Source organism: Rousettus aegyptiacus, unplaced genomic scaffold (genome assembly GCF_014176215.1).
Source record: "Rousettus aegyptiacus isolate mRouAeg1 unplaced genomic scaffold, mRouAeg1.p scaffold_m13_p_2, whole genome shotgun sequence".
NCBI lineage: Eukaryota > Metazoa > Chordata > Mammalia > Chiroptera > Pteropodidae > Rousettus > Rousettus aegyptiacus.
This window is the reverse complement of record NW_023416295.1, coordinates 11,216,144-11,240,888: the sequence shown is the minus strand read 5'-3', so window position 1 is coordinate 11,240,888 and position 24,745 is coordinate 11,216,144. Positions and strand designations below refer to the sequence as shown.

General features: G+C 41.9%; 1 protein-coding gene and 1 non-coding gene across 4 annotated transcripts in view; one reads left to right on the top strand and one right to left on the bottom strand.

Annotated features, from left to right (window-relative positions):
- Positions 1–24,745, top strand: part of ACSL3 (acyl-CoA synthetase long chain family member 3) — a 65,218-nt gene that overhangs the window by 34,520 nt on the left and 5,953 nt on the right. For all 3 annotated transcript variants that reach the window (XM_016156706.2, XM_016156708.2, XM_036236410.1), the window contains exons 2-14: positions 1,094–1,511; positions 10,912–11,089; positions 12,336–12,445; positions 13,307–13,445; positions 15,289–15,439; positions 16,698–16,821; positions 17,063–17,134; positions 17,512–17,651; positions 18,893–19,065; positions 20,668–20,742; positions 21,582–21,773; positions 23,113–23,227; positions 24,567–24,724. In XM_016156706.2, coding sequence (XP_016012192.1) covers positions 1,134–1,511; positions 10,912–11,089; positions 12,336–12,445; positions 13,307–13,445; positions 15,289–15,439; positions 16,698–16,821; positions 17,063–17,134; positions 17,512–17,651; positions 18,893–19,065; positions 20,668–20,742; positions 21,582–21,773; positions 23,113–23,227; positions 24,567–24,724 — 2,005 coding nt within the window. In that variant the 5' untranslated portion in view covers positions 1,094–1,133. The remainder of the gene's footprint in view (positions 1–1,093; positions 1,512–10,911; positions 11,090–12,335; positions 12,446–13,306; positions 13,446–15,288; positions 15,440–16,697; positions 16,822–17,062; positions 17,135–17,511; positions 17,652–18,892; positions 19,066–20,667; positions 20,743–21,581; positions 21,774–23,112; positions 23,228–24,566; positions 24,725–24,745) is intronic.
- LOC118614342 lies at positions 10,298–10,416 on the bottom strand. The gene has a single exon (XR_004956021.1). It is a non-coding gene; the product is annotated as a 5S ribosomal RNA (ribosomal RNA).

The window sequence follows — 24,745 nt, the reverse complement described above, 5'->3', positions numbered from 1 at the left end:
TCATTTGGGAGTCTTGGCTTCTCACCACCTGTGTGCACAGGCAAATGTGTTCCTTATTTTGTAAAATTGCAGAACTGGACTTAGAATTTTTAAAGCATGGTTTCCTTTAGTTCTCTGAACATATTTATAATAGCTACTCTGATGTCTCGTCTGCTAAGTCTGACATTCGGGCCTTCTTTCTGAAGGACGGTTTGTGTCGCCTGCTTTCCCTTGCTGTGTATGTTTGGGTCATGCGTTCCTGTTTATTCATATGCCTGGTAACTTCTTGTTTTAAACTGGACATTTTCGATATTTTGTAGCAATTCCAAATTCTGAAGCCCCCTCCCCTCTTCCACAGCTTCTGTGGCTTCTGTTGTGCTTGTTTCTTCGTTCAGTAACTTGGCTGGCCTGTTTCAGAGAAGTTCCTCGGAGGCCACAGCCTAGTCCGTGTGTGCGCACACTGTGTTTGTCCACCTCTCCCACGAATGTGTGGGTATCAGGAGGAACTTAGACTTTTCGCTGTTATATTCCTTGCACTTAGAAGGGTATCTGGCACATAGTAGATTCTCAGTAAATCTGATGAATGAAAAGTATAAAATGACCAAAGTTTACCACCTTCTTGGTTCACAGTTTAACCTGCCTAAATTGAAAATATGTCTGGAACCGCTATGAGAAGTGAATTTATGTCGTTTGCAGCTTGAGTTGCTTGTTGCTGCCTAGAGTGAGAGTATGGCTCATTGGGAAGGAGAGCAGGATCCGCAGTAGCTGCCTAACGAGACACTGGAGAACAGGAAATGAGTATATTTTCGGTCTCCATTCTTTTGTAGGTCTTCTGGCTTACCCTCTCCTTGCCAGTAGAGGTGTTTGTGGAGAATTGGGATTAGGTTGGAAAAGCCACCTGTGTACAGAATGATGTGGAAAGTTTTCTGTGGTAATTCTGTTATTAATAGCTGTGGTACAGATGAGTCTCTTAGAAATATCAAGAATAGACAGGCCAGTATTTTAGCTGCTGCTCAATGGGAAAAAAATCTTCATTTGGTTATCTGATATGAAGAATTTTCTTTAAAGTTATTTAAAAAATGATTTTGAATTAATATCTTTCTTTCTCTTCTAGATTCTTACGGAAATCTGTTAATGCTACTTTTTGAGTACTTATGAATACCCACGTATCTTCAAAACCGCCTACCATGAAGCTCAAACAGACCATCAACCCCATTCTTTTATATTTTATACATTTTATAATATCACTTTATACTATTTTAACATACATTCCATATTATTTTTTGTCTGAGTCGAGAGAAGAAAAATCAAACCGAATTAAAGCAAAGCCTGTAAATTCCAAACCCGAGTCTGCGTACAGATCTATTAACAGTTTGGATGGCTTGGCCTCAGTATTATACCCTGGATGTGATACACTAGATAAAGTTTTTATGTATGCAAAAAACAAATTCAAGAACAAAAAACTCTTGGGAACACGTGAAGTTTTAAATGAGGAAGATGAAGTACAACCAAATGGAAAAATTTTTAAAAAGGTAAGGTGACCTCTCATTGCCTTTGACTTTCCTCTGCATAAAATGTACCCTTAGAAGTGCCGGCGAGGGCCAAGCACGGCCTGCTTCCTTTGGCATTTGCTGATGTGGCGGGAGAAACAGGGTGGGGAAGTGCCACGTCCAGCTTCATACCTGAGTGGGAGATGCTGAAAAAAGAGACACAGGTGGGGTCAGGAGGACCACTGCCCGCTGGCGATGGGCAGCGGCGCAGTGTTATTTTTGCGGGCCGCTTCTACATCCAGAGCACACAGTTGCTGGCTCGGATAACATCGTCTTTGGCACAGTCCCCTAACCCACGTTCCATGATGACCTTCTGCCGTGCAGTGTGTTCGCGGCTGTGAGGGCTGTGAGCGTACTTCCCCGTCTTGGAGCAACACCGCATTGTTCCCTGAACAATCCGCACCTCCCCAGACTTAGGAGGGTTCGTTGAGGCGAGGCAACCGTTGGCTGGCCTCACAGGTGGCAAGGACCTCGTCTGCTTGCAAAACCGCTCTCCACAGGAAAGGACTAGACTGCACTCTAATCTCTTTCTATACTCCGGCCCTCCTTTTCCTGAATTTTTGCAAAGACACCGAGAATACCCACTTTGGGGTGGCGGGGCACTTCTGACCCTCAGTGTCTGCCAGGACTGGGAATAGAATGTCTAGGGCCGTTGGGGCGTGAAATCCAAAACTCCCGGTACCTCCAGAAGCACCTGTTTGTGCTTGAGATTGCTCTGGGTTTTGGGGTGGACCTGCTGTTTCGGATTTTAGCATAGCTTCCATTGGTCACCTAATGTCTTGGTCCTTTGGTTGTGGGAGTTGCATGGTTTTAAAAAGATTCTTTTTACAAATATAGAAGCAGCTGCTATTTTTTATTTGAAACAGGATAAGACATCCTTAGCGGCAGTGTAGCATAGTGGTTAAGAGCCTGGACCCCAGATACAGATGATGGGTTCGAATCTCGGCTTTTCCGCTTAACTAGCTGTGTGACTTTGGAACAGTTATTTAGCATATTTGCCTCAGTTTCTCTTCTATAATATGGAGATAAATATCATTGCCGATATTAGCATTTCTTTGAGCCATGGTATTGTAAGAGCTATACATAATTATCATCTTGTTTCAGACTTAATAGCCCTATGAGTCAGTATGAGCATCCTTACTTTCCAGATGACGACACAGAGGCAGATAGATAGGTGGGTGACCTACACAGGGACATTACAGCCAGAAGGCCGTGAACCGGGACTAGAACCCAGGCTGTCTTGCTCCACACCCCATAAACTAATCCCAGCACTCAGAGTGGCTGAGAGGATTAAGTGTGAATGTGTACACACACACACACACACACACACACACACACAGTGTGCGTAGAACAGTTCATGGCACCTAGTGTAACTGTTCTAGCTTTTATTATTATGTCACTATTGGGATTTCAGTGGGAAAAATTCGGGGTGCATTCAGCCTTAGACGATGAAGCAGTGCAGCAGGTGAAGGGTAGTAAGTGCCAGCGTAAGAAACGCCTAAACCTGTGCAGAGTTTTTATGAGTTTATTGTATCCCAACTGATGACGCGCCAGGGAGCAAAATATCAAATGCTCTGCAGAATAACAGTTTTGCAGCTTCTTTTTTACCCATTTGAGATTAAGGAGGGATTGTAAGGGAGATTACATGGCTGTGGGAGAAAGCAAGGCGGGGATTGGATTACAGGAAAGTTAATAAGATTATGTCCTCTTCTGAGGGTTAATACCTCTTCAAGGAGCATTACTTCTGGCATTTCAGAGGTGTGCTAACCTAGATGCACAAGAACTGTGCACAGGGCTTAAAACCTCTCACTGAAGTTAGGGGCCTGGGCGTGACTACCCACGTGACCTGCCCACTTAGGAATTCCTGGTCAGATCCGCCCTGTGAGGTGACTCCTTAGAACACCCCGCCCCCTTTGTGTGCACATAACTATAGACATGGCATGACTTTGTTATCAGCAGTCCTTGAAACTCCAGTAGGTAAATATTGGAGGTAAAACTTTTTTGAGGCAGTAAGATGATCTGTAGTTGGTTGATAAATTGGTCAGTTTAATACCTGTTTAGTCAAAGTTGTTTCCCCCTTGTTTTTTTTCCCCTATGTGGTGACTCCAGGTGCCTTTTTCTGTCAGTCATAGAGGGACTTTGATTTTGGAGGAGAGTCCAAATAATCACACGGTGGGGTGGAAACACTCAGAGGCCACCAGCCACCGCAGGGCCAGGGGGCTGCTGTTGGGCTTCCTTAATGCCCATTACGTTTGGTTTGGCCCTAGCCATTCAAATTCACAATCCTTTCCTTTTAAACATGAAGCAAGTTAGTGTCAGTAACGCCTAGAAATTACAGACATTGTTTTAACTCTAGACGGGAATCTGTAAATGTTCCTCACTTTAAATAGTGACCTTTCACCTTGTTTTGCCTGGAATGGTCCTGATTTATACTTGTCATTCTGACACTAATCATTCCCCCTTAAATCTCAGAAGTGGTTTGGTTAAATTATGTGGTCACTCTACTTTTAAGCCATATTCTGTATTTCTTTCGCTGATTAATTTTGCCTCACTTAAATGATTTTTTTCTGCTAAATTAAGAGCTAGCTGGAGTTCACAGCACATTTCTAGAAATTGAAGTCATAGCTAAACATGTTTGATTATTCTTCTGTCATTTGCAAAACACTAATGGTGTTTGATTTTTTCATATTTAGTTGCTACTTTTTATGGCACACCACCATCCTTGATTCTGTTTTTGAGAGAGCTGGTAGTTGTAAAAGGCACCGAAAACACTGCGTTTTTTAGGTACCGAGTTTTTCTACTCCTCTGCCTTCTCTTCTGTGCTTCTCATAGTATCTCTAAAACACATTCATGTTCGTCTTTTGATCGAATGCTGATTGGGTTCTCTTATTTTTAATCTAAGCACATATAACAGAAGACCTGTTTTGGCAGGAAGCTTAACTTTTCTCGAGTATCCCACACGTATTATAGGGATTTTATGGGGCTAGTACTATTCTTCAGTCATTCAATACTGATAGCAGCAAATGAGTCCCCAAGTTTTTAAAAAGGAGAAAAATACGATGAATATGAAATTCCTTCTTAATTCAGGTATCAGTATAATTAGGACAAAATAAAACCTCAGAGCTATCATAGGTGTTCCTTAAGTATGGCCAGATAACACTGGACACAAGGAAAGCCATTCGTGGTGTGTGTGTGTGTGTTCACATGGCTTTTTCTTCCCTTTCCTGACCATGGTGCCTTTATACTCATTGGTTATTCAACAGAGATATATTTGAACTCAAATAAAAAAGTTAGAAGATGAGGAAAACGATTTTTAAGCAACGTTTTCTGCCTGTACTGCATTACAATCAGAAGGTCTGCCGTCGCTGACATTCACCGTCAAATCGGCATTTGTGATTCAGCAGACTTTTGGAAGTCTTTGTTCAAGCTCATATGGAAGACATACTATATTTTTCTTGTGTGGAATTAGGCTCATTAGAAAGTAAAATGAACTTTTAGGTTTTGTGTATAATACATGAAGCAGATATTTTCCGTTAGCTTTCCTCAGGAAGAAGGTATGCTTACCACTGGTTATCCAAGGCGCTAGCTTCTGTCGGTCTGCGTGGCAGCTGTGGGCGTTTGTCTTCACAGCGGACAGCGGTATCTCAGCCGCGTGTTAAACAAGCTGGTCTTTCTTTTCTCCTCTTGGTTTCTTCCCATCCATCGTCTTGCAGCAGTAACAGCATCTGCCGCGACAGGATAGTGGAAAGGGGGACCTCGCACGACTGGCGCGCAGATGTAAGAGTGGGGTTGCTTAGGCCTTGTGGCTTCTCCGCACAGTGCTTCCCAACAGTCCAGTGCAAACGCATTTTTGATGAAGTATTTAATAGTTTCCGAATGATGTAGCAACATCAAAAAGTTTCCTCCCTTTTTTGAGGGGCCGAGCTTTGGGGATTAACCCTAGAATGTATCTGACGGGGCCGAAACAAAGGTGCACAAACCTTTATTTCCCCTTAACAAGCTCTGAAGCTTTGTTTCCATCCTACCCTAAAAGTCTGTTTTGAGCTCCTGACGGAAGAGAAAAGTGGAAGCGGAAAGGCCCTGGTGAGGGTTGTCCTCTAATTACGCCCTCCATGGGGTGGCCGACAGGGTGGCGTCAGCTTCCCCAAGACAGGTCTCTCTCCAGGGGGCACACGTAGAAAAACAAAAGGCAGAGAAACAGAGGGCGCAGTGTTCTTGAGGCTTGGCAAGCTTTTCCAGGACTGTTGGCCCATCCTTTAAAGTCGCTTCTGGTTTTGTAAAACCATAGCAGAGTCAAGCACCTGGAATGTGTGTCAGCGGCTCCCGATTGCCACCTTCCCAGCAGGAAACGTGTTGTTCCACGGTCTTTTGAAGTGAAGAACAATGAAATGATTGGTTTCCACAGCGTCTCTAAAGGACGTGTACCCGAAATAGAACAAAGTTGCAAAGAATAAAATAATTTTGCATGTCTGTTTCTGAAATGGAAAAGAGCACAAAGCTGGTTTAAGCATTGTGATCTAACTACTAGAAACACTTAAAAATTTTTTCTTCTGTTTTGTACACATTAGAGAGAAGAAAATAGGAGTCTTGTGATGATAGTGCTTACAAAGAGATTTCACTATAACCTTCTAAAAGGATCCAGAAAGATCATAGACATGTTCATTTCTGTTCCCGGGAGTTGACTTGGCTTCCTTTTCCTCTCGCTCAGTGCCTGCTGTTAGTTGTGTTATTTATTGCTGCAGTCACATTTGCATATGTGTGTGATATTTATTTTCTGACTTATTAGGACATTGACATCATAATTGCTTTCTATAATGGCCGTCCCTTGGCCAGGATTTGTGAGTTGGTTATTTTATTGCTCTCCCTGACAGAACTCTTGGCTGGCCTTTCCGTATGCGTTCCTCTCCCAGATCCCCATTTATCGAAGGCACTGCCACACACCTAATGGCTCAGGTGGAAAACCAGGAGCCCGATCCCCCCACGCGCCACCGTAGGGCCATGCCCCTCTCCCCCACCCTTTCGCTCCTGTCTCCTCCTACAGGCCACCTGCTCGCCTGCCCAGGAGCGGTCAAGCATTGTGACTAACACTTAGATTCTGGAATGCACCTGCCTGGTTCATATTCTGGTCCCCTCACTTGATAGCTGTGTGACTTTGAGAAAGTTATCCTTTCTGGGCAAAACAGGGATAATGAGAACTGTCAGCATTACTGTGAGAGTTTAATAAGCTGACACTTGCAGCTACTTAGCGTGTGGTAAATGCTAGTGAAGGTCCTCATCGTCATCCGCGGTTATTACCAAGCATCCTGATTTCTCGAATGTTTTCACTTTCTCTGCCTCCCTACAGTAATTGGCTTATAATAACTTTCATTTGCATAGAGAAAAGCTGAATGAAACCAGGTATACTTTGCCAAAGAAGGCAGGAAGTGTATAATTTTGAAATATTTCCACTTTAAATGGTTAAAGTAAAAAAAAAAAAAGAAAAAAAGAAAAAAATGCTAGTGCGTCCAGAGGTTAAACTCTCAGTGTCCTGAAAACTTGGTCTCTATTAGACTGATTCTTTAGGGCCCTGAGTGGTTAAGTGTTTGTGTGTTTTTATCGTGTAGACTGTTCTGTGTGTCAGCTCCATTTTATTTTTATAGTTTTCTTCTGAGGTAAGAGACCCTCCCTCCTCAGCAGCATTATCAGACATCTGATGTCGCAGGTTCCTACCAGAGTAAATTAAGTTCCTGTGTCGCCGACAGCGCCGGTCCGAGTGATAACATTGACACGACGCACCTGTGTGTTATACCTGCCGTGGAATAAAAGCGCAGAAAACTAAATGTGAGAGCACAGTGAGTGTGCAGATGGAGAGGCTGCTCAGAGGCTCCCCCTGGGCCACTCCCAGAGCCGCACGAAGCATGCGTTTTCCTGGGTCCTGGGTCAGTCCTTTCGAGGTGGTCGGCAAAGGAAATGTGCGCTTGCAGGGCGGTCAGAACAGAGGCAGCTGAGGGAGTGAAATGATCAGACGGATGTGGATTTTTTTTTTTTTTTGATGCAGTCTCTTTAAAAATGCAAGTGCCAGAGGAGAGAGAAGTCAGAAGACACCACCCCCCCCCCCCCCAAAAAGCCTGGAGTGAAGTGAGGCTGTGTTTAGTTGTACCCCCCATTCCACACATTTGGCACATACTTGCTGAGCGCCTGCCATGTGCCAGGTGCTGTCATCGGCACCAGGGAGACGGGAACGAACGGGACACGCAGGCTGCTCTTCTCGCGAATCTTGTGTTTGTAAGGGAGGAAGAGACAGTAAAGAATAAGTCAACAGTTAGTAACTGCTGTGAAGAAATGCAGCCGACTGGAGATGAAGTATGGCCGTTCCGGGTAGGTCACGGCCCGGCGGAGGCCTGAACAGCAGCAGGAGCCAGCTTCACGAAGGTCGGGGTAACGAGCCACGTGTGCGGTGGGACAGGGTGGGCGGTGGCTCCCACACAGGGACGAGCCCGGTTAGGTGAGGCGCTTAAGGATGCAGACTGTAAGAGGACATTCAGACCCTGAGAGTCGGTGCCCCCTGAAAGTCTGTGCCCGGGGGCCTTGCTTGCTTCATGCCTGATCCTGGCTCCTGCCTTGGCTTAGCCTGTTTGAAGGACAGAAAGGACAAAGTTGTATGTGCAGGAAATGAGTCAGAGGAGGAGGGCTTGAGATGAGCAGAGAGACCTGCCACATCCAGGTCCCTTGGGGCCTTAAAGGCCAAGGTGAGGATTGGACTCCATTACTGCTGGACAGATGAGTAAGCCGGCATATTTTTTTTTAAAAAACCACTCACTGCCATAGGGGAATAAGGATGGCAAGTTGGCCAGTCACCGTTCATTAGTTCAGGAGAGAGACGGACTAGGATGGCAGGTGGAGGTGGGAAGAAGTGGCCGGCTTTGGGGCACGCCTGGTAGACATCCTAGGTGAATAATCAGGTAGAAAGTAAGTTGGATATCCAAGGGGTGGGGTGGTCAGGGCTAGAGACGGCAATGTGGGAAGCTCTTTGAAGCGAAGTCCTTACGAGTTTGGCTTTTGTGAGGGACACTCTGACCATTGTCATACCATGAGGGGCCACAGAGGTTTGGGTACGGATGTGTGCAGGTTATTAAGTGGTGTTAGGAAGATCAGGGAGTTTCTGTTTAATTTCTAATTTCTGAGCAAAGTGTGAGATATCATCATCTGGGAGTGGAGAAAGGAGGAGGTAGAGGGCATCAGAGTAGAGAGAAAGTTTGAAATAGCCATTTCAGAAGGTGAGGGGGAAGCGGCATGGGGTCACTGCGGGGGTAGCCCTGTGATTCTCAGTTTAGTAAGGTTGGGTGTGCAGCGGTGTCTGGCAGTCTAGGCAGGGAGCAAGTAAATTGGTTTTAATCTCAGGTTGGGCTCATCATAGGGACAGAGTTAAGATGAGAAACTTTGCCCAGCCCAAGTCAGATAAAATCGGGGGTCCTTTAAATGTAATATTTATGAAGAACAACACAACGAGATGATTCAATGATTTAAAGAATCAAACGAAACTCAGGTTTTGATCATCCTCGAATTATCCTCATGATTTGATTTCTTTGCCACACGGTGGCACCATCACGTAGATTTACATATTTGGATTATGTATCTAATGCCTTTTCAGATCACATATCCTCTGAAACTTCTAAAGCGTGTCGTTTAGATTCTGGAATGGAGGAGGAGGCAGCTCATGCTTGGGAATTAAAATTCTTAATAATTGTAATCCAGTTCCTGCACATTTCGGCCAAATTCTCATCTGTCTTCTCACCCCCACAGAGCTCCTTTTGAAGTCATTGGAGCTCCCCGTGCTGAGCATTTCGTGGGGGTGCAGAGCAAGGTGAGAGTTTGGGACCACTAAAGTTAAATAAGCATTTTAAATACAATTACCTTATCAATATGAGTATTTCTTAAGTTCATTATGAAATCGGACACTAGAGGGCAGTATTTATCCTTTTTTTTCTCTCCCATTTTTATCTTCAGCCTATTTTTTGAAATCTCTTAAATGTTGTATGCATTTTTGAAAATGATTTTAAGGTGCGTGATGATACAGCCATGTCTGGGAACTATCTGTATATTTTTGCAGTGAGAGGAGGCTTTTATCCAATCTCTATGTAGTTGAGGACTGAATAGTCTGATCTAAGGTGGAGAAAATTTCTGTAGACAAAAACTATGTTAAGCAGTTGAGAAGGAGATTGTTACCGAGGTGGACGTCCGGTGGTGCTGGTGAGTGCTGAAGGCTTCTGCAGAGGGCCTCTGACGCGCAGCAGAACTGACCACCTGGTTGTGGAAATAGACTTGCTTACTTCGCTTATCCGGAGTTAGATGCAGCTGTTCAAACTGAACAGTGGTAAATATTTCTGTTAGCTTGAGCCAGGCCAGTTTGTTTTTGTGAATCGTATGTTAGCATCTGTTATTGAAATTCAGGAATTCATAAGAAAAGGGAACATAAAATTTTGGTATTTGGTTGTATTTGGTACTAGACTAAATTTTGAACTAACATCTAAACTATTTAAGTAAATAAAATCTGTAAATGAATTATTAGCGTATGACCATTGGGCCAGGAAGTTGATCCTATCAAACTTAATATTTTTTTGGTGGGGGTGGGGGGGAACCACACAAAAATCACAGTTGAAGATTTAGCATAAAATTTGAATAGTTATAGAAAATATCACACAATAGCTGATTTTCAAAATAGATTTTTCACTTGAAACTCACTTCCTAGCTTTTTTTACTTTTAATTCACAATTAATTTTTTTTTTTTACACCTACAGCACCTGGTCTTCCTGGGTGGCTTCCCATCCAAGTACTAACCAGGCCCAACCCTGCTTAGCTTCCGAGATCAGACGGGATCGGGCGTGTTCAGGGTGGCATGGCTGTAGACCTCTAGCTTTTTTAGATTTAAAAATTATTGGCGTGACATTGATTAACAAAATCAGATAAATTTCAAGTGTATCATTCAACAGAAAGTCGTATACGTCTTGCACTGTGTGTTTGCCGCCCGGAGTTCGAGTTCCTTCCGTCACCACTTATTTGGCCCCTTTCACCCCACCTGCCTCCTCCTCCCCCCTCCCTCCGGTAACCACTAATCCACTGTCTGTGTCCATGAGTCTCTGTTTGTTTATTATGTTTGTTCAGTTTTATATCCCACTTATGAGCAATATCATGTGGTTTTCAGCTTCTGTCTCAGTTTGCTTAGCATGTTTATCTCAAGATCCATCCATGCCACTCACTGACCAGCTTCTCGTTTAAAAATACTTTAATGACACACAGATATAACGTCCTGGCCCGTCAATCTAGAACACATCCTGGTTTTCTGGCAGTTAATATTTTGGTTACACTGAAAGCTGTTTATATGTTTTTTTGTTTGTTTCATCAGGTTATTCTCGGACACTATAATTGGCTCTCCTATGAAGATGTCTTCATTAGAGCTTTTAATTTTGGAAATGGCTTACAGGTGTTGGGTCAGAAACCAAAAACCAACATTGCCATCTTCTGCGAAACCAGGGCCGAATGGATGATCGCTGCCCAGGCGTGCTTTATGTATAATTTTCAGCGTAAGCAGGCTTGCTTATTTTCTGGAGGAGGGGACTTTTGTTATTGTGGGAGAGATGAGACTCACTTTTATTATAAATACTTCATTCTTAAGAGATGAAAATTCTGATGTTAATTTTCATCTTGCATCCGGTCAGTGGAGAACTTAGAACTGTTGGTCTGCTTCGGACAGGGAACCCGCTGTGGGACACATGGGACAGTCCGTGTAGCATGAGGGAACCTGAACCTGTTGATGGAGGACCTTCGGGGTCTCAGGAACGGTGCCTCCTCCTCAGGGCCGTCACCCTGCTCTCCTCTCTCAGGAAGTCCCCTTTGAATTAGCGTCCTTTTGTCACGTGCTTCTATCAGTATAGCCGCTGAGCTCTAAAACCTTCCAGCACTGGACCTGGGCGCCAGGTTAATTAAATGACAAGATTGCTGTGTTGTTAACTGCTTGAGCGGTCCTCACAGCTCCGTCTGCGAGGTAGTCCAGGCCTCGGTGCCAAAACGTGATGTCAGGTGGGGACAAGGCCTTATTCTTCACATGAAACAGAAAAGCTGTTTTGATCAGATTTCTTGTTGTAAATGCCTCCACTGTTTTTGTGTGTTAGGTTGGTTGGTTAGTTGTTTTATTTGAACTGGGATACCTTTTTGTTTTCACAGGTTTAGGGTTTACAAAATGTTTCTTTCAAGAAGCTTTAAAATAATTGTCATCTCTGAAAGTCGCTTAAGTCTAACGTTTTTGAGTTAGGCAGAAAGCAAGTAAAAATCCACATTATTGTTATTTAATTTCAACATTTCTAAGAATGTTTTTCTTTAGATTTTTCTACTTTAGAATAAGCAGTACTGATGCTTGTTCGTGCTGTTAATGTGTAATACTGAAATCTGACCTTCAGCGTGTTAACTACTGGTATTACGCATATTTTCGTACCAAGTAAGACTTTGACATTTTAGAGGTCAGATACAATTCCTTCGAATATGCAAGTTTTAGAGTAACAAACCTGTAGGTAAAACAAAAGAAAATTAAAAAGTTTTTACTTTAAAATAACAAATCTTGGGGGAAATTAGGGAAGTGTGAGTAGGCATAATGTTGTTTAGTATATTAAAGTAATTTAGAGAAACACAGCACAGTTTGATCATAAACTGTGGCCCTAACGATTTATGGTCATTACGCTCCATTATGATTCACATCTGCTTTCAGAGGCTTTGCTTATATTTACTGTTCCCGTGAAATGTTTGAATGTTTAACTTGTCCTTCTTTTCCTGTAGTTGTTACATTATATGCGACTCTCGGAGGTCCAGCAATTGTTCATGGCTTAAATGAAACAGAGGTGACCAACATCATTACTAGTAAAGAACTCTTACAGACAAAGTTGAAGGTGAGGCCCGGAGTTATAATAACTGTCTGATGATTTAGAATTTTCAGTGTCACGAGCTGTATTATTGATACTTAGTTCTTTTATGGTCTTTAAAATCCTTAATGTCTATATAAACTTTTAGGAATATCATGATTTTATTACTTTCCTTTAGAAAAGAAAAAGTGGATTTCGTATGTAATTATGTGTAAGTAGTGGAGACAGTTAACAAACTGGTCATATGCCTGTGTCTATGGTGAAATGATTATAACGTTTTCTTTACTGTGCTCATCTATTTTCTACTCTGTTTTCAATAAATTCGTAATTTTGAAGGTTTATTTTTAAGCTAGTAATTAATTTATTTTGCTGAAGCATTGAGTGGTTATGAGTTTTCAGAATTTTTTAAAGGGAAAAAGAGACTATGAAACTATAGGTAAAAGGGGTTTCTGCAGTCTCTAGACAATGCCCATGAAAACAATAACTTCTGATGATGTTGTTTTTTTTTTAAATTACAAGTTTATAAGTGAATTCCTTCCCCTTTCCCCTGTACTTTATTATTTATAAGCTTCTTACAAATGTGAAGGATTTGGCCATGTAGTTCAAGCAGCCTATATTTACATGCCCATTTTGTGAGGAAATAAAAAGATTTACTGAAGAACAAGATACACACAATAAATCTAACACTATAAAGTAGTAATTGAAAGTTTAGACCCATATTTATTTCTCCGTCTTAAAAAAGTGATACTTATACCAGTGTACCCCTCCTCCCTTTTTTGAGGTAAGAAATTAATAATTCAGTAAATACCTTTCTTATGTCCTGGATTATTTGCTAAGCGGTTTCACGAAGAATGATGAAGAACATGACGAATGCTTGTGTTTCTCCAGGACATAGTTTCTTTAGTCCCACGTCTGCGGCACATCATCACTGTCGATGGCAAGCCACCAACCTGGTCTGAGTTCCCCAAGGGCGTCATCGTGCACACCATGGCCGCAGTGCAGGCCCTGGGAGCCAAGGCCAGCACGGGTATGTGTCGCAGCTCCCCAGTTCCTCGGATGTGTTCTGCGGTGACCATGTTCTCCAGATTCATTCCACGTATTCGATCCTAAAGTTAAAAAGTCAAGTGACATATAAGTTTTGTAGACCATCACTTGGGGACGTATAAGGTCACTTTAGATACACTTACATCTACCCTTTAAAGAAAGATTAAAGGAAAAATACAAACAATATATGAATGTTCTAGAAGTAGTATTTGTTTGAAATTAGTTTAAAATACGCCTTACATTATACAGTTTCTGTTTCCCTGTTTTAATGGTTTTGAATGATTTGAACTTAGCTTCATAAATGATGCCATTAAACTTGGCCTCTGTGAATCATCTGTAAGTGTTAATAGATAGCTCGAGAGGCGACCCTTAGACCCCTCTTCTTCTACAACCCTGCTCCATCACCACCTTTTCCAGAGAGGCAGGGTTTCATCCTCCAGCCCGCACACCCAGGCCTGTGACTGGAAGTTCCTACTCTCAGATAGTGTCCGAAAATGTTAGCACGCTGGCGTTTAGGGCTCTCGCAAACAGACGCTGGGGTGCTGGGGCTGTTTTTCCTTTACAGTTGGAAACATGGTGATGAATTAGAGGTACACGTAGGCTCAGCTCAGGAATAGGGCTACGCTGATGTTAATTGGGGCACCTTGAGCGTTAGGTGCCAGTGGGACGTTCAGATGTTGATATCTGTTGGAGAGTGGCCTCCACAAGTCTGGTACTCTGCCGTTAAGTTTGGGGTTAAGAGATTTAGAAGTTAGAAGCAGTTAGGTTCTAATTATAGCTGTGGAGTAGATGAGGCCACCCACAGAGGATGGTGCCTCCAGAGGCCACCGAGGACTGGTCAGAGAGGAAGAAAGAAAGTGTATGTAGGTCATGGAAGCCAAGGGAAAGGAAGTCTTGGTGAGGCAGGAGCCATGAGCAGGACCAGCTCAGACCACACAGGGGTTGCAAGGGGCCACCTCGCCTTGGGTGGTTCCAAAATTAATTCAGGCAGATCAACAGTACCATCCAGACCCCACTTCTCTTTGTGTCCTGTGTTACCTTTGTAGGATACTGGCCACTGTCCTTAGGCTTATGCACATGGAGGACATTAATCCAGGATTTCAAGTGTAGCCAAGTTAACTTTACCACCGGGTAGCAGAGACAATTTCTACAAATGCCTGAGTACCCTAGTCCAGCCACCCTGTGTTTTAGTGGAATTGCCGGCTTAGCCTTTTGTCTCCCTATGTCCTTTCCTTCCTTTCTTCAGTTAGGTAGCCACATGGCAGCCCAAGTGATCCTGTCGCAGATGAGGACAAGCCCCTTTGAAACAACTGTGCTTTCCACCCCGTAGTGAAGTCCGAAGTCCTTAGCATGGCCTCAGGCTCTACATGAGGTGGTTGCGACAGCTACTTCCCCCTCGTTTCCTGCCACTTGCCCCTTTCTCACTGTCCCGCCAGGCTGCTCGCTGGTCTAGACCTGTGCCAAGCACAGCCTTACCTCAGGGCCTTCGCATTCTCTTATCTTCCACTTTCTCACTTTACCCAGGTCTTCACTAAAATAGCAACTCTGAAGAAAGGCCTTTCCTGGCTTTTGCATCTAAATAGCTTCTCATCTTTTCACCTTGTCTTGCTTCATTTTTCTCCATAGCTCTTACTGTATTATAGGTTTATCTACCTGTCTGTCTCAAGAGAATATATGTCCCTTATATGCAGGGACGTGATCTGTTTTGCTGACTCTCGTATGATTACAATTAATAGTTGTTGCATTGAATTAACAAATAAATGATTATGAAAAAATTGGTGATATGGCTAAATTTCTTAGAAGTGTGTTTTTCTCCTCTGATACAGAAAACAGACCTCAGAGCAAACCAGTGCCGACAGACATCGCGGTAATCATGTATACCAGCGGCTCCACGGGGCTGCCCAAGGGCGTCATGATCTCCCACGGCAACATCATTGCTGGCGTGACGGGGATGGCGGAACGGATTCCGGGCCTGGGGTGCGTCCTCCTGGCCGGATGCGCGCATGCGCGGCGGTGCGGGGTCTACGTCTGTCGTTACAATAATGTGTGTTATTTAGCAGTTAGTCTTTCAGAGTCAATTTACAGTAGGCATTCCCTTCAAAAACGTTAAAATTAATTACAGAACAGTTATAGTGAAGTTTAAGGGATCATTGTTAATAGTTAATTTTTTTACTTAAAAGTGCAAATTTTAACTGACAAATCCCTTTACTTTATTGGTTGGTGTTTTTACTTCTACAGTCGTTTTTATACCTAAATGTATTAAACTTCAGGTGAGCAAATAACAGTATATCCAGTACATGATTACTGAGGTTCTCTATTTAGTCTCTTATTTTTCTTTTTAAGACACACTCCCTTAGTGGCGGGCCGGGGATCATGGCGCCGGAGACTGGTGGGGCTGGTGGGGCGGACCAGATGGGCCTCCAGGGACTGAAAGGGGGTGGGTCCCGGAGATGGGCTCAGTACGCCAATGGCTGATCCGGTGCAGTGGTTGGGTATTTTTGATGCCCTCATGCACAGAAATTACACGCCCGTGCGGTGTGCACACACACACACACACACACACACACACACACACATACTGCTTACCGTGGAATTGGATTTGGTGGTGAAGAAATTTGTCATACACGCATAGCTTTCAGAAAGAAATTAAGAGCAACAGTTACATTGTGAGTTTGCCTCAGTTGCCCTTAGTAGTTGAGGGATAGGGTCAATTCTTGACATAGACACACTTACATGCATGCACATTTTCTTAAATGAGGTATAATATATTATAATTCAATTTAACTCTTTCTGTAAGCTTCCCGGCTGACAGTGGTGGATTCTATTTGAGCTCTGTTTGGTAGCCCACTGGTTTTAAAGACCATTTTCCTCCTTAGGACTTCTACTGTCTGAAAGAACCCTTCATTTATTTTCCCCCAAACTCCTATTTCTTCTGCCTTGGAACTCGGCTTCTACAACACTCATACCTGATGAATGAGTGTCTTCAAGTAGGACTGGAAACAAGGCCACTTGCTTAGAGTGTCTGTCCCCCGCCCCCCCACCCCAGTCTTAGGCTGAGCTGGAGTCCTTTTGCCCTCACACCCCCCAAGTGTCGGTCTCTCTGTCTCTCTCTCTCACTCACTTTCACTCTCCCAAATCGATGCCCTGACGCACCCTTTGGGCTTGCTCCCATAGCAGTCACTTTCGGCAGAGACGGCACCTCACGGTTGCTGCTTCTGTTTCCCTCTTCTTTCAGAGAGGAAGACATTTACATCGGATATTTGCCTCTGGCCCATGTTTTAGAATTAAGTGGTGAGCTCGTTTGTCTTTCTCATGGATGCTGCATTGGCTACTCATCACCACAGACTTTAGCAGATCAGGTAAATTAAATGTCAGATACTAAAAAATCGTGATTATTTTTAACAATTTTCCCCTCATCAGTTTGACGATATTTTGTAAAGATGATAGTTAATTATTTTTAAATAAGCACTTCCAAGTGCCTATTAGAATACGAGTAAATTAAAATGATGAATTTATAATATGCTGTTTGGTGTAAGAATTCCATTGAATTTTTAAAATACAGATCACTTTATAGAGATTTTTTCTTTTTCCTCCGTATAGTCTTCAAAAATAAAAAAAGGAAGCAAAGGGGATTCATCCATTTTGCAGCCAACACTGATGGCAGCGGTTCCGGTAAGAATTGACCATTAATTAATATTGCTTACTAAAGAAGTGTCATCTGCTTCAGAAGATAAACGCTAGTGGAAAAGATATTGTCGTCAAGGTAGTTTATGTAGGATTTATTCCTTATCGATTATCTATATTGTTTTAAGCTCTGCAGTATTTATTCAGCCTTGTTTTAGCTTTTTTTTCCCCTTATTTTCAGCATCTGTATGATATTATCAGCTCCTTTCCCTAAGTAGCTTCTTGTTCAGATCATTTTCATGAGATCTGTTTGCTCTTAGTAGAGCCCTGAAACCCCGCAGGAGATAAGTGAGGAGGCTTACGATCACCTTCTAAATAAATAGTCAAGTCACACGCTTACTGTATACTCATGTTTATACATCTAGGAAATCATGGATCGGATCTACAAAAATGTCATGAATAAAGTGAATGAAATGAGTAGTTTTCAACGTAATCTCTTTATTCTGGCCTATAATTACAAAATGGAACAGATTTCAAAAGGGCGTAGTACTCCCCTGTGTGACAGGTAAGTAAAGGCCCTCCCTCTTGATAATTTAGTCATTTCGTTCACATTCGTAGCCTTGTTAATTGAAATACTAGTGAGCAATAAATTTATTTTAAAAAACCAAAGAGACTCCTTAAAAATCCATATTGCCTAAGAATATGAGCAATTAAAAAAGATTGCAATGTTGTTTGAAAAAAATTTCACTTACAATTTTATTGTATTGAATAATATGTTTATATTTTATGTGGACACGTGATTTTAATTATTTCGAGGAAGTTTCTCTTTGCTTTTAAATTTACTTCAATATAAGTATAAAATGACAACTAAATATGATCGTTTTGTGTTTAAAGTATTAAATGACCAGTCTTACCACAAACCTCAAACCTGTTTATTTTTTGTTTTTGTGGTGCTACTAAAGTAAATTTAATTTATTAAATAGCCTAGAAATTAGAAAATACAACTATGCCATTCATATTTTTTCTGGAAATATTAGTATGGTTTTCAGATGCTACACATTTTTTAAAACTTCATAAATTTTTTCCCTGCCTTTTAGTTATCTCTAACATTTTATATAACCTTTTTTGTAAAGCCTATTCACGTTATTTTTAAAAGTAATTATTTTAAAAAGAATGATTGCCACTTGGTCTTTGCTTTTTTCAAAGTTACTTCCAAAAACCCTTCTTTTGATCAAAGTAGTAAGCAATCTTTTTTTATTAGTGTATTTTCAGAAACATTTCAGTTAGATATTTGAATTGTTTTCTTTTAAAAAAAATTTACCAGTTATTTTTAAACAATTAACACTTCAGAACCTGAATTAGTAAAAATTTAAAAAAGATATTGATGTATACAAACATATACATTTCTAATGCAGTAAGTTAAAGCAAAAAATTAATTCTCTTTTAATACTAAATTGTATAAAGATATAGTAGGATTGCTCAGTATTCGTATCACATGTATTATATGTTGATATAAAATGAATTGTTTTGGTCATTAGCAAGGGTTTTTCATTACTGTACAAAATTAAACTGATAATTTTGAATCCAGCTATTACTTGAAAAGTATTTAAGAGAAAATCACATTTCCTTTACTTGGTTGAACTTCTAAAAATTAAGGTTTAAATAGTGGATCAAGAGAACCTGTTGAACAGGCTATGTGGGCGTAGACAAATCACTTTAATCTCAAAATTTCATATATCAAAATGGGGAGACTTGGGAAATACCATTCGGCTCTACAATCCTGCGATTCTCTGATTAATTTCTTAGGCTTATTTTCCGGAAAGTTCGAAGCTTGCTTGGTGGAAACATTCGCATTCTGTTGTCCGGAGGTGCTCCACTGTCCGCAACCACACAGCGATTCATGAATATCTGCTTTTGCTGTCCCGTTGGCCAGGGCTATGGACTCACCGAGTCTGCTGGGGCCGGAACGATCACGGAAGGTCAGTGCGCACAGTGGAGGGTCCGGCTGGAGCGGGCCGCTGCAGGCGGTTTGGGTGTGGGTGATAGGAAAAGAGTGGTTAAGGTATTTATTTGTGTAGCAGAATACTGGTAAGTTCTATGTTCTCTGGTTCTGGAATGCAGTAGGTATATCTAATAGTCAATAATTTATCTAGAGGACTTCTGCACGTTAAACTATGTAATATTAAAAACTACTTACTACTTAGCACTCCAGATAAGAAGTTTTAGTACCAGGCATTGGCTATATTGTATACATTTATTTTCTTACATCAGTTATTAAATTTCTGTTTATATAGAAAATTAACGTGTTTTGTCTAGTTGTTGTTTAGGTATGTGTATTAAGGCCAAAGTTCAGAAATGTTTCGTGGGGGTGGTGGTGATCTGTGTGTAAGTATATCTGGAGAGAGTAGATTGAGGTCTAGAGAACGTAATTTTCAGAGTTTATCGTGAAGATGTGGCAGAGGAGGTGACCTGAGCGTTCCCATGTGAATCCCACAGTGTCACGTGTGTTCCAGCTGTGGGAGAATGTTACTGTGCTTCCCAGCTCTAGAAAGAACTGTTTCTACTTTGTGTTTTCTAGATACTGATAGATACCAAACCTCTTAACTGATAATTTTTCCCCATTTGCCTTTAGTACTTCTGTGTACTATTCTTATGCCAAGTTTATCTTGCATTACTTCTGTATTTTCCTTTTTTTAAGTTACGTTCTCTGTATTTTATGTATTTTTGGAAGCTACTTCTAAATTTTGTTTTGCAGGAGGTAAACAAGCAGTCTTAAATACTTACACGTATGGTTCCTTTCTTTTGAGGATCCTTAATTTCTGTTTTTAAGATTCACATTGTGTGATTAATGAGTTACACTGTGTTGTCAGTAAGACTGTAAAGTATTAAATCTCAGCATTTCTGATATTTGATTTTTGAAGAAGAAACACAATTGCAGTGGTAATTTGTAATAGTGATGGGTTCTTTTTGCAGATTCTTCAAAGTTTGGAATCTTAATCTCTGGCCTGGGCTTTGAACTCTTTATCGTATGAATTTAAATAGGGCGTGATAGCGTAACTGACATCGCAGGTCTCACGTTGACGTAGTGACACACGGGAGAAGATGGGAGAGAGGGTTTGTCCTGCAGAGCCATCCGGTCTGCTACGAAGGGGAGTATGTGTAAACCATTGTGCTCCATTATTCCTTAAGGGAGGGGCTATCAGCTCATGAACCAGGCAGCTACTTAAATGAGCTGAGTGGGCCCCGATGTAAGAAAATGTGACGGGTAAGGAATCTGGGGGACTGGAGCAGACATGCCCGGTAATGGGGACTGCACCTGCTGGAAAGGCAGGTCCATTGGTCCAGGAGATTCTATACTTACACATAAAATGTCTTGAATTTTAAATGTCAATAATCAATTCAGATTAAAAACAAAAGAATGTGGGCCACACAGCCTGTGGTTCACCAGTTTGTGACTTCTGCTTTTAAGGATTCTCTGGCGATACCTGAGTGTTGGGATAATTCATCATTATTGGTAATTTAGAAAAATGAAGCCATTTATTAACTACTGTAATCAAATACTTCTTTTATTTGCATCTTAGCATGGGACTACAATACTGGCAGAGTGGGAGCGCCATTAGTTTGCTGTGAAATCAAATTAAAGAACTGGGAGGAAGGTAACAGCTTATTTTAACCAGAGAGCATTAACTTGTATAATATTAAGCTTTAAAATTAGAATTGTGCTTCATTTTTTTCCTTATTTTAGTACATAACATTCCTCACAAGTGCTCATTTTTGTCTTTGTAGTAGAAATATTTTAATATTTTATCTAGAGCTACATGAATATATTCTGCTTGTTTCAAAGATGATTCTAAAGAATTGTAATTTTTATTTTGCTTATTATTTTATTACATAAATACAAGTAAGAATTATGCCAAGATTTGAGAAATGTTATAAAGAATCATTAACTTTCGTAGAAGCAAAACCATAAGATTTATTCTATGAAATTAAAGATTTTTATGTTTTTTCTTTTTTTTCCTCTGAGGGCTTCAACCAAAAATTATCAGAAGGAAGTTTTCCCTATAATTCCATAAAAATTTGTTGCTTATGCCACTTAAATACTAATTACTTTTTAAGTTTTTTTATTCGATCCTGTTAACACGTACATATTATCTATGATTTGTTTGGATTTTTTTTTCTTTCATACAAAGTAAAGATTCTAATGCTCAGAAGTAATTTTTCAGCTGTCTTTTAGCAGAATTTGAAAAGGTTCAATAAATTTAAACTTGAGTCATTCTGGAATTATACAAACTAAATATTCTAAATATTTAGTAATGCACCTAGTTTTCTATTGATCGAGTTTTGTTCATTCATGTATTGCCTTATTTCCTTTGAGAAGCTCTAATTGGAATAAAATTATAAGTCCCTGTTTAGAAACTAACAGTTTGAAATTTTCACATGGTGCACGTAGGGATAAAAATATTGAATTAACTGTAAGTTATTCTGTGTTTATTAGGTGGATACTTTAATACTGATAAACCACATCCCAGGGGTGAAATTCTCATTGGTGGCCAAAATGTGACAATGGGATACTACAAAAATGAAGCAAAAACAAAAGCTGATTTCTTCGAAGATGAGAACGGACAGAGGTGGCTCTGCACTGGAGACATCGGAGAGTTTGACCCCGACGGCTGCCTAAAGATTATTGGTGAGCCCTCTGATCTATTTTTTGAAAGTGGATGTTTCTGAAATAGTTTTTAAGAAGAGATTCTGTGTGTTTGGAGAAGCCGTTTAATCACATAAGAATATATCTTTATGTAATGTTGCTATGGTCTGTCGCATTATCCCTGGAATATAAAAATTTACAGTAGGGACCGGGCGGAACTAAAAGGCCTGCGCATTATAAGGTTCCCAATCTGTTCAACGACTGTTATTTTTAATCATTATTAGCTAACCCGTAAAGAGTCAACTTCTGAATAGGGAACACTCATTTCTGTGAGTGTTGTGCTGTCCATAGGTTCTTGGACAGGGCTCCCTACTGCCGGCACCGCGTCCGTGCCCGTGAGAGCCGAGGCCGGGCAGCTCGGCGGGGCGACAGTTACTCCCGTTTCTCCTCTGGGGCCGCTTTTCCCAGTTATGACAGCGTTTCTCCCGGTCTTGCTAACGAGAGCCTGGGAGGAAACAAGAGACTGTCCCGTCTGCTCCGCACGCCTGACCCAAGGCCCTGATTCACCACGCGAAATGGGCTCAAGGTCGCCGTCTCCTTTCTCTGTCCCTCTCAGCACAGATCGTGGGTTAGGCCTGCACCTTGTCACCCTATTGCAAGAAATTCCTCTCTTCGCCTCACTCGCCCCCCCTCAGACGCGTGTCCTCACTCCCTTGGCGGGACCGCTAAATGCTCATCTCAGTGGCCCGGGCCACTTTCCTGCCGAAAACCTCTCAGTGGCTCCTCGAGGCTCGGTTCAGGGTTCCTGTTGGCGTGTGGCCCGGTTCACCTCTCCACTTCCGTCTGGGCTGTGGCCTTCGCTGCTGCGGTACCTCGAGCCGACCCCTCTCTGTCCTCTGCCAGCGCTCGGCCAGTTGGCCCCCATCGGTCCTCCATCAGGCCCGGGTGCAGGCTTCGCTCGCAGGAATTCTTCCCCAGTCAGCAGGCTGGGGTCTTAGCACAGCATGGCCTGCCCTGTCGTGGTGAAGGAGCGTGTTTTTGCATCACGTGTCTCTAAGTAGTGTGTGGTCTTCCAGGTCGCACTGAGCATATGCTTTACTTCCTGGTGCTGATGTATACCAGGAGCATAGCTGTTCAGCAGAACATACCTGAAGCCCCGCTAAAGGGGCCCCTTAATCAGAAGTGAATTTTATTTAAGGAATGTATTTAATAGTACAAATTAGGGCTTGATTTTATTATGTGCTTTTAGTTTTAGCATAACTATTATGGTAAACTTAATTATAGTGCATTACTTAGGGAATGGCCAGTATTTATGTGTATTAAAGGTGTTTCTAACATGACCCTCCACTGTCTCCCCTGCCCTGGCCTTTGTCTTGCACAGACCGTAAAAAGGACCTCGTAAAGCTGCAGGCAGGGGAGTATGTTTCTCTCGGGAAAGTAGAGGCAGCTCTGAAGAACCTGCCGCTGATAGATAACATTTGCGCATATGCAAACAGGTGAGAAAGCAGAGCTCATGCTGCTGCTTGTGCTTAAAACATTTCCCGTGCTCCCGCCATTTCCTCCCGATGTGGGCCTTCTTTGTAAAATCATACAGGTAGCTCTTCCTTCTTACCTACTGGTGTCTCTGAGGACGGCCTCTGGTCTCTTGACTCTTTCCTCCCCGTCCTCCTCCGTGTCCCTGTTTTGTTTTAGCTCTCGCTGCAGTGTCCTATGTGATGGGGAGGTGAAGTAAAGAGCATCCTTCCTGCTGTCTTGGTGCCCCTAGCTGTCTGTCCCTCTGCTTAGGGAGGCTTCGCAAAACCAGTCTAGAAGAAAGGGGAGCGGAAAAGGAGGTGGGGTGGCGGTCAGCAAGCAGGGCTGTGCTTGGTTCCAAGGCCTTGCTCTTCATGAGAGCCGCTTGGGACCCTGGCCTCCTGCCTTAAGCTGTGTGAAGCCCGCAGTGATTTACAGGCAGCCGGGAAGGAGAGGTCGAAGTTAAAATCCCAGAAATTCTTGGGAAATGAGTTGGAATTTTTGATTGCCACTCCGATGACCTTTTCCCTAATGGTACTGCATGCGAGGAGTATTCTCCAGTGTTCGTGGTTAGGTAGTTTGTGGCCAGCGTAGGAACCTTAACTACAACAGTTGACATAATCATTATTATGAAAAAATAAGATCTGGTATCAGAAGAACCACTTTAGAAACAGACTTTGATTGCCAAATGGCTTGTCACATTGATTTGGAAATGATTCGGCGCTTTAATGAAGTACTTTCTTTAGCGATGCCGCGGTTCTGGGTTTTGCTTTCGTGCCGTTAACCAGAACTGTCCTCACCCTGATGCTGCTGTCCTGACTTCAGGTTGCCGCCTTCAGCGACAGCGCTCAGCTCCTCTAGCAACGGAAACTCCCTCAAAAGAAGAGAATAAATGCAGTCCCATTTCTTCGACTTGCTGCCAAATCTCTTTAGATACAGTTTCTAATTTACATTCGCTTTTAGTTTTGTTTAACCTGTTGTGAATTACTGATTTTTAAAATATGAATTTTCTAATATTTATAATTTTCTTTAAAAAACGTGTACATGGCATTGTTTATACGAGTTATGTGTAGTTGAAATTGATTGTTATATGCCAGATTAAGGTTTATTAACCATGAATTCCGCCAAAGCATTGGAATGTATTATGAATCAGACAGTAAAAGTAGATATTGCATAAACTAAGTATACCAGTAGCAAATATGCCTCGTGCATTCTCTTTAAAACAGTAAAGAGCTGGATACTAAAATGTCACTGTGATCAGTAACTGCAGATAACGTGGTATGCCCTTTAGTCATTAGCAAAGTCGTGCTTTATGTATTTCAGTTATCATTCTTATGTCATTGGATTTGTTGTGCCAAATCAAAAGGAGCTAACAGACCTAGCTCGAAAGAAAGGACTTAAAGGGACCTGGGAGGAGCTGTGTAACAGCTGCGAAATGGAGAACGAGGTACTGAAAGTGCTTTCTGAAGCTGCTGTTTCGGGTGAGTGCATCTCATACTGAT